This window comes from Nicotiana tabacum, chromosome 1 (genome assembly GCF_000715075.1).
Source record: "Nicotiana tabacum cultivar K326 chromosome 1, ASM71507v2, whole genome shotgun sequence".
Taxonomy (NCBI): Eukaryota; Viridiplantae; Streptophyta; class Magnoliopsida; order Solanales; family Solanaceae; genus Nicotiana; species Nicotiana tabacum.
Genome location: NC_134080.1, coordinates 60,748,892 through 60,759,218, shown reverse-complemented (window position 1 = coordinate 60,759,218; position 10,327 = coordinate 60,748,892). Strand labels below are relative to the sequence as shown.

At 38.4% G+C, this 10,327-nt stretch overlaps 1 protein-coding gene across 1 annotated transcript; it reads right to left on the bottom strand.

Moving 5' to 3' along the window:
* Positions 1 to 339: 339 nt before the first annotated feature.
* On the bottom strand, positions 340 to 6,062 carry LOC107813347 (casein kinase 1-like protein HD16). Its single transcript, XM_075251039.1, has 16 exons — positions 5,289 to 6,062; positions 4,296 to 4,427; positions 4,110 to 4,183; positions 3,936 to 4,005; positions 3,779 to 3,834; positions 3,612 to 3,683; positions 2,897 to 2,991; positions 2,684 to 2,750; positions 2,465 to 2,594; positions 2,166 to 2,384; positions 1,931 to 2,073; positions 1,677 to 1,851; positions 1,422 to 1,512; positions 1,175 to 1,332; positions 884 to 1,072; positions 340 to 776 (listed from the first exon to the last, which is right to left on the bottom strand). Exons 1-16 carry the CDS (start codon positions 5,730 to 5,732, stop codon positions 717 to 719), a joined length of 2,175 nt encoding a protein of 724 aa, XP_075107140.1. The 5' UTR covers positions 5,733 to 6,062; the 3' UTR covers positions 340 to 716.
* Positions 6,063 to 10,327: the final 4,265 nt, after the last annotated feature.

Below are 10,327 nucleotides of genomic sequence, written 5' to 3'. Positions count from 1 at the left end.
TAATCCCCTCCCCATTTCCCCTTCCCCCTATATATAATATTAAAACAAAAAAAGATACCTAACATTCAGATAGTTGCAACATAGAAGTATTCTGAGAAAATGGAAATATATGAACAAATTAAAGTATTCAAGACAGCCATCAAACTCCAGAACACCATTTGTTGCATATGAGGGAAGAGAGACTCAGACTGGAATTTTCTGTGTCTGGAGACCAGAATGCCAAATACATCAAGAATGGAAAGACCAACAACCAGGGATTTAATTCAGATTCATGATCCCAGGAACACAAGTTCAAACCAGGAAAAATTGCCAGAAAAAATTAAGAAATAAGGTCATATAACTTCAATGTCCAAGCTACTTTGTACTCTTAAATTGCAAGGTCATAGTACTACAAAAGTAGATGTTTATCTTGCCTCTAAAAACTAATTATTGTTCAAACTATACAAATTTTGACCAGCAAGTAAATAAACCCCCATATAAGATCATGAACTGCCACGGACACCATCTTCGACATTAGAATTTATCACATACACTGATGACAAGGAATTTAGGGAATATCATCTCCAAAGGATAATAAAAGAGCCAGCTAGCCAAGGAGGAAAGACTGCCCATTTTTCTCCATTTAGATGAAAAATAAGCAAGCACTTTTTCAAGGCACATACAACAGAGTATCACATGATACCCAAGAAAATTCCCAACCAAATTTTTTTAGTGCCTCAAGAAACAGTTCGCCCATAACAAACAGATGCAATGTAAAGGTTCTTGGCCCATTTCTCCTGCAAAAGGTAACATAACTAGTTAGGTCTAGGACCAGGGAAGGTAAGCAGAAGGCGAAAGAAATGGTCCCCATAAAAATGAAGCGATGACAGATGGAATAAATGACCTTGACATGAGTGCTAGGAAAGGCAGAAGTACGAAGTGTCTCTTGTGTTTCATCCGCAGGCTTCCTTCTTGGAACACTTAGAACAAGAGCAGTTTGATCCCATGTGGCTGCAGTGGACGTGATACGGTAACCAGCATCCCACCTCCTATGAACCCCTTCACTAGGATAGAGAAAATCTAATTCCACCACCTGTAAATTAATAAAAACACATGATTACCAGATATCAAAACAGAGTGCACAAAGAGGATAAACTAATAAAAAGTTTTTAAAAGAAAATTTCACAAGAAAAACCTGATCAGAGAACCCAGCCCCACGTGACATAACAATTGCCCATCTACTTCCTGCAGTTGCCATTGCCGTGACATAGAACCCCTCTCTCCATTTTTTGTTTATCCACTTGAAAGGAAATGACTCGCTGACTTTGTAGGACTGCTGCAGATACTGAGTACCTGATGTTTACCACAGAACCTACTTCAGCCTGGTTTAATTCACACGCACTGTGACAACCGAAGTATAACAAGTATAATTTTTAACTGACCCTTTGACATAACTACTAAAGAGCTCCCATTATTTGCTCCCGCTATCGCACTAATATAATAATTCTTCTCCCATTGCTCCATGATCCACTCCTACATTCAAACATAAAATATGAGGAATTAGCAGAATCCTACCAAAGTGAAAGAAAGAATTGTATTTTCATCTGCCACAACATTAGCAGAAATATATTAGATTGCGTATGCAACAAAAATTTGACTACTCTTCAAGATTGACCACTCAACAGAAGATAAAAGACCTTGTGAAGAAAAAGAGGTGACAACTCATAAACTTGAGCAGTGAACCCAGTCCCTGCATCCATAATTAGGGCCCACAAGTTTGAACAGGATGCCACACTGCTAATGAATAGTCCATCCTCGTTTCCTTTCTCAATGTGCTGAGCCAGCCTCGTATCAGCAACGTTATAATGATACCTACAAATGCCAGTTATGTCATTTCCTTTTACACAAGCTAAAGACCAAGAGATATCAGGTGCAAGTATATATATACCACCTTTGCTTCATTGGGCGACGAGCATTGTAGACACTAATCCATTGCGTTGCAGGCATTCCCATTCGTACTTTCTTCTTTGGTTGTTCATCGTCATCTTCTTCCATCGTAAGCCTTCCTCTCTTTTGTCCAACTTGATATATAAGCTTCAATAACATAAAATGTGTTAGAAAAAATTCCCCTGTCACTGATTTTCAAATTCAAGGATGCCCTGAATTATGAAGATGTCAGGTTATACCTTCTGTGCACCATCAGTGTTGATTGGCCTGATTTCTGGGTTTGGACCTACTATTCCATCAAACAGTGAGATATATTTCGCATAATTAGGTTCCTCGTCAAAGTTCAAGTTAACAACATATTCCACAAACTGCCTAAATGGAGCAGGGCAGAAGCAGCAAAGTGTATCTGGAGAAGTCGCCATCTTTTTCTTGCAGACAAGGAAACCTTTATTCTCACCCTATAAAAATCACTATCATGTGTCAACAAAAGGGATCTGTTAAGAAGTAATACTGCAATTTAAATCAAGAAAATGCTAACCTGATATCCCTGCCAAGGCAGCCGGCCTCGGAGAAGAAAGATGAGAGTGTAAGCCAGGGATTCTAGGTCATCCCTCCGGCTTCCAGTTCTTCCGAGGTGAGCGTGCACACTAGCATACCTTACAGTTCCCCTAGAGCAATGATTTTCTTACTAAGTGAATCCAGTTTGGAAATGCAAACCAAGGCACACAACATAGGGAGTAACTGATGACTACTGTACCTAAAGACATCAGGCCTTTGGTCATACTCAACATGAGAACCAGTTGAAGTATCGCGCCACCTTGTTGCTGCAACACTCAAACAGGTAAACACATAAAAATGTTGCACCAAAGATAGAACATGATGAAGATTGCTAAAATAAAATATAAAAGAGATGACTAAAAGTTATCGAATTTGTTGTCTTTTATGACAAAAGCTATATTTCCATGTATACCTAATCCAAGGTCAACCAGAAAAAGCTTTTTCTCGTCAGGAGTTCCAGGAGTCCCAAGAAGAAAGTTTTCAGGTTTCACATCTCCGTGCACATACCTGCAGAACAACAGCACCAGTATGACAAGATTATTTCAGGTCTGTCAAAGGAATTCCTGTACAGAACAACCACAAAACAATAAGTTCACTTTTCCACAGCAACAACAACAACGACCCAGTATAATCCCACAACTGGGGTCTGGGGAGGGTAGTGTGTACACAGACATTTTCCACAGCCAAACCCCATATTCTATCCACAAACCAGAGACTAACAGACGCAAGATGTTGTGTGTTTGTACTTTCGTTGGAAGATAGATAGGTGGTTGAGGATATGTTCCCACAATGAGGCACCCAAAGGTGTTGCCTAGTGGACAATGAAGTGGGTTAAGAACCATGATATCTCAGGTTCAAATCCTAGTGGAGACACACACTACGTGATTTCTTCCCACCAGTCCAAGCCTTAGCTTAGTGGACAGAGTTACTTGGTACCTGTTGCTGGTGGGAGGTAGCAGGTATCCCGTGGATTTAGTCAAGGTGCGCACAAGCTAGCCCAGACACCATGGTTATAAAACAAAATGAATGTACACCATATCATCATAACCCAGAATACATAATTTCTGCCTAAGATGGAACACAGCCTTTAGCCTGTAGCGGGATGATAACCGCAAATCCATACTTACCCTCTAGAGTGCAACTTCTCAAGTATGGATATTGCTTCAATGGCAATGCATGCTACCATTTCAATAGACATCCTGAAATGGACAATGTAAAAATAAACAGAATGTCATTCAATTCCAGCAAACAGCAATACCTCCTCATAAAATTATAAATACAGAATGGAGCTTACGCATGAGAATTATTGTTCCAGACATCCCACAAACTAGGACCAAGCATATCCATAACCTACAAGCATACAAAAACATTTCTGTAATTTCATGGAGATTAAAGCGGAAATCCAAAGAGAGACTATCATAAAGTTATACTACAGTAAGCAAATCACATACCATAATGTAGTAATCACCTTGTCGTCCCTTGTAATGGACACGTGGTATCCCATGACTACCACCAAGGGCACTGCCACAAAGAAAACATGCTATCAATTATAGGACAGTGTTTTTACCAGATATGTCACAATAACTAAGAGCTACATTACGAACGAATACAAGAAAAAGATTTACTTGTAGACCTGCCACTCATAAGGTGGTCCATAGTTACAACCTTTGCTACTTCTATGCTCAAATTTCAAGGCAACCTAGAACCAAATATGTCAATATAATCAACAAAAATATCAAAGAGAATGATCTTCAACTTTCTTGGGGGGTGGGGGCGCGGAGGTAAACACAGATGCAGAATGTAGTGCTTACCTCTACAGCTCCTGCGCCAGTTCTTTCGTGTGGATGTGACGGATTTACCCGACGACCTACATACACTTGACCAAATCCTCCTTTACCAAGCTTTTTGTCAATCCTATAAGCTGGTGATCCACCAACCTGGACCTGTTACACATAAAAGGAGATATTGCAATTGCAATGTTCAAGACGAATCCTTCAACCAGAAAGTGGAGGGAAAAAACAAGAATAGCCACAAAAACTCATATACGCTCCCAGCACTATAGACACAACATAATGTCATCAAACACCAAGCACATTTATCAGAGCAACCAACATCAATGAAAATAACAAGAAAGCATACTCCGTTTCCTCAAAACTTGTCAAAAAATAAAAACTTCATAGATCAACCCAAAGCCAATTATAAAACATCAAAATCTTAAAAGATATGGAGAGAAAGTTTGCCTGACTAAATACCCAGAGGTTTGTTCAGACAACCAACACAAGATAATAGACCAAAGAAACTTGATAAATTCACATAATCTTAAAGACTTATACAAACAAGACCTCAAGACCCAAGGGTGTGGCCCGGTGGTTAATGAAATGGGAGGAGAACCATGCACTCTCGGTTCAAATCCTAGAAGAGTATTAAAAAAACACTAGGTGGCTTCTTTTTTTGCTTAAGCATTACTACACAGAGTTAACCAGGTTGTAGGTACCCATGAAATAGCAAACCACCCTGGACACCATCGTCATTAAAGAAATAGACAAAGAAGATCTCAATTTAAAATCTCTTCCATAAACAAATTATAGTGAACAAGAGGCATAGACAAGCGATCAGTACGAATTGCAGAGCTTATATATACAACTAAAAGACTGAATCTTCCATCATCATCATCAAGCATAAACAAATTAAAAATTAAAAAATTAATTTTAAAAACACAGCATCAAAGCACTGTTGAACTGAAAGAGAGTAAGCAGAAATACTGAACTCTAGAGAGAGACAGAATAAGAAGAAGAAAATCGTACCCTTTCAGGAAGGGGAGCAATGCTACCTTCTTCCTCAGCTCCCAAACCCTTATCACCGCCGCTTCCACCGCCGCCACTAACGTACTCATCCATTTGCTGTTTTTTTTCTCCTTCCTCTACTTCCTTCTTCCTATCCTTATCCTCCTCTGCTTCACCAGTCCTAGACCTTGTCGTTTTCTTCACAGCATTCTCCTCCTCATCATCATCTACCACTACTATAGGTACAACTTCCTTAATTACCTCTTCTTCGTTATTAACGTTGTTCTTCTTCTTCCTTCCTCCAACGGCTCTATTTCCCGCACCTGCTGCTCTCCTCGTCCTCGTTGTTCTCCGTGCAACCCTCTTGTTTTCGTTGTTCTCGTTGTTGTTGTTTTCGGGTTCGATTGAAGCAATCGGTCGACGGCCTCTGCGCACACCGCTACGCAGTTGAGGCATATCGATCATCCATCAACTTCTGAAAACCCTAAACCGAACTTCATTAAAACAAGGCCCCGTCTTCTTTTTCTTATTCTAGACTCTTCGACTGGGTAAAATTCAAAGATCTCCCAGAGCAAAAATCAGAAAATTAACGAAATCGGCGCCGGCGACGGATGACTGACGGGCGATCAAATGCCGATGACTGTGTGTGTATGTGAATCTGTATGTATCTGTATATGAATTAGGGCTCGGAGCTGTGACAGAAAAAACTCCAAACGAATGAGAGTGAAAACAGGCGAGAAACAGAAAAAGACTTTGCCCTCTTTCTTTTTTCCTCTTGTTGGATTTCTTCTAAATGAGAGTAATGGAGTAATATTTTTTTTTTTAAAGGGAACTTTACTTACAAATTATTTTATTGCTTTATAATGTAGGAGACCCTATATTTAATTTACACTTTTTGTATTTTTATAGTTTGTAGACGTGTTTAATAGTATATGGTACAAAATTTAATCTAAAAAAGGAAAAGTTTCGGCATATAAGCTAAAAACATTATAACATACCAAAACTATTTTCATATCTTATTATATCCTATTACATGCCATGCCAATTTTATAAGAGTACGATTAGAAAGCGCAATAAAATTTAAAAATTAAAGAGGTGGTAAACAAAATTTGTTGACGACAAGTTAATTTTTTACACTTTTTTAATAACTTACATGAAATATTGTACCAAATATTTTTTACTTTTCAGGTATATATATTGAGTAACGTCTATCTAAATATATAGACAAATAGATGAATCATGTATATCTTTTTAAATCTGTTGGTTAACTTTTAATTGAAATTCATTTCTTTTTGTCCATCAAAAAAATGACATGTTTTTCTATTTACCACCTCTTTATTTAAAATTTTATTTCGTTTTCTAATTATAGTCTTATGAAAATTGGAATGGAATGTAAAATGATATAATAAAATATGAAAAGTAATTTTTGTGTGTTATATGTTTTTAGCCTATATGCCAGAACTTTTCCTTTTTTAGATTAAGTTGTGTTCCATAATATTAAACTTTTTTACAAACCAAAATTGAATTATTTTTTGCATTGAAGCATCTCATAATTAACAATAAAATTGAAAGAATTTTGAATTATTTAATCTGGAGTATCAATTTTATAATGTTTTTCTAATATAAATAACTAAAAAAAGCAACAACGTAGAAAATACATAAGAGCCTTTTTGGAAAACTACATTAGAATTGGTATAATTACACAGTTTTGTATTTAGGAATAAATAATTTAATATACTATATATATATATATATATATATATATATATATTAAAATAAAAAATTACTTTAATGTAATATTTTGACAAAGGCTGTCAATACCTAACAATCTTTCCCCTAAATATTAACGGTTGCTTTTTTCTTCTTCTTTCTTTTTTCCCTCCGTCAACGCTAGCTAATCAATAGCTTCTGAATGTCTTCTTTCCTTTTCTCCCTTTTCAAGAAGAGTCTTCCAAACAAAACAAAAACAAAAAAATCAGTTTCGTTTTTTGGCCAAAAATAATCTATAACCACACGCCAAAAAAAAAAGTTTATTTTTCCAACTTTTGCAACTCTTAATCAAAATGTTGAATGATCGCTTTACTACTACAACATATATTTAACAATGTTTATCCGTAAAATGGTACAATTGAATTTATACGTGATATCTAGACGAGTGAACTAATTTGATCCTGAAATAATAAAATAATCGAAAAATTATACAATACTTAGCCTTAAAATGTAGATGAAATGGCAGAAGTGACAGTTCCGGGAACAAGGTTTCTGGACATAACAATAGTGAGATCAAAAAGCGAAAGTAAGATTGTATTAAGCTTTGTATAGAATGTAGTGTAGATTTGCCAGAAAATTTCCGTCATTTACAATGATAACTGAGCTCATTATTTATAGTCATGTCTAGGTAATGAGGTCCTAGAATTGTGCCCTTCTTTAATGTCAATTATGAGGGTCATTGATGAAGGTGTAATGGTGAATATAAATGCCAAATTTCCTATAATAGACAATCGCTCTTAATGCCGCGTAATATTCTTCATTAAATGTTACCAGGCGCAGAGCATTTATAACACATTTATGAACGTTATTCTTTCTAGTGACAAGCGGAACAACGACGTTCAGTTTCTGACCATCCCCGTCTTGGTTCCACGTGTCTTTTTGAATGGCCATGAGTCTTAGCATATTTTACCCTATATAGATAGTCCCCCTACTTTCCGATGACATAACTTTGTGTTACCGGAAAGTTGGTAAAAATACTCTTTTGGCGGGAATTACTATAATTTCCTCTGAAGGCTTCTGACGGTTGATTATACGTATGTTTCTCCGCATTTAATGCTCCGAGCACGCGTCATCCCATGATTCAGCACAACTTTTGCCGATTATCGAGATAATCATGGCCATGAATTTTAGCTGCCAAATTTTTTTATTTACACGCATCAATTTTCTCTCTTATACTTCATAATTTTTCAAGCTTCTGATTTGCGCCTTTGTTCTCCATCTTTTCTCTAACTCTCTTCAAAACAAAAAAAAAATCTTCTCCTTCTTCCATACAATGGCTTCTTTACCAAAATGCACCAGTTCTTCAAAGAACAAGAACAAGGCTGAGGACATTGCTCCTGCAACGGTGGGCTCCATCATCCCTAGAAGTCTTATTACCACAAAAAACTTCGAAGAGAAATTCTACTGCTAATTCTCGTACATGGGTCGTTGGTAGGTACCCTTCTTTCATCCGCCCTTCCAGCATTCTTGTTGTGACGGAAGACTGTCGCTGCCATATGTTGGATATTATTGCTCCTGATCTATCGGAGCGAGTGACCCTTCCTAAGGAGGGTTTCACATATTTCTACATATATCCCTTTACTTTGGGTGCGTTTTCTTTGAGTGGAGAGCTTGATTCCGTGATTGCGGAGTTTTTCCGTCGCTACCAAATATGTTTGGCACAAGTAATTCCTTCTGTGTGGAGGACGGTTGCTTGCCTTCGGCGTTTGTGCCAGGAGACTGGAGAAGAGCTAAATTTAGCTCATATGATGAATCTCTATTCTCCCAAGATCTTTCGCGGGGGAATGGTAAACCTCTGCAAGTGTGCCACCATGCTCTGTTATCTAGCATGGATGACGACAACGACTGTGGGTGGATGGAACGGTTCATTGCAGTTGCCACCAGCGATATCATTCCTGCAATGGCTTCATCCTTTCCGGCCGCTTAGAACCGCACTTGTATCTTTGTTTAATATTTTCTTTTGATAAATATTATTCTATAGCCGTATTGATCCTTGATCCTTTGCATGTTTCAGTGAGTCTATAGGTTCCGCCTATCGTTGAAAGCTTGGGCCAGTGGGTCCAAAAGATCTTGGATGTTACCACGCCCGAGAGTCATACGTCGAAAGAGTTGTCCATCAAGTACGGGGTGGAAGGACAAAATCATGATAATTCAAACTAACATTGTTTCAACTTTTTATGTGAGGAAATTGATTGATCCATAGTATCTTTTCCTTGAAATCAGGTCTACCTGCAGGTTCTGTTGTTGTACTCGAGGATGACGTCTTGGTTGATCCTTCTGATACGGCGAGGCTGCTTCAAGAAGCACTTACTCGAACAGGTATGTTCGGTCCTGATTCGGGCACAAATGTTTTACCACAAAGTCCCCGGCCGGAGAACAAGCAACCAAAAAAAAGGCATTCTTCTGTGGCCGGGGAAAAGAATAAGAGGGCGAAGACTATTGCCCCTGACTCGTCTTAGGATGTTGTGATCACTAGCCCTTCTCCCGGGCCAGTCATAAACACCATGATGATCGACAATGATGGAGAAGCTAGTAATGATGGGGCTTCTCTACACAGAAGGTGGCGTTCATCATCAACTCAATAGAATGCTCAATTTGTTGAGTTAGTTATACCAACTGAGGACGATGCCTCGACACTTTGGGGGAATTTGATTTAGGGGAAAATGCCAACTCCCATTACCGGTCCCCAATTGTTGTGCCCGGTACTGTAGGGCTGAGTACTGGGTCCCTATTGTCTTTGGTTGGCGAGCACCCGACAACCAGGACTGCACTCAGTGCAACTACTTCACACCCTTTAACTCCATCAACTTCATCCCTGCCTTCACTAGCACCAGCAACTGCTACATCACTTCCATCTCTATCTACTCTACTACCAGCAACTGCTACACTATCTGCACCGGCCACATCTGAGCATGAAGAAGGTGTTCCTCATCACCAGTCCCCAGTTCATAGGAATTTGGGGCAAAATTATGCTACCCCTTCTGAAGATCCCCATAGGAGGAGGAATGTTACTCTTTCAGTCTCTACCAGATGCAATCTGCTATCCCGTCCGGTGGAGCTTGCTAATTATCTGAAGCCAAAATATTAGAAAAAGATTCAGGCACTCTCGAAAGAGTGTTTGTTGAACAACGACATGCACAATGTCGCAGCGGTACATTCCTTTCATCCTTTGTTAATTCTTCTACTTTTGTATAAATGTATTCTGAGTTTTACTTTTCTTGATTTGTAGGCCAACTTTCTTGCTTTTGATGGCCTTCAGAGGTTGATTCATAATAAGGAAGAAATTACTT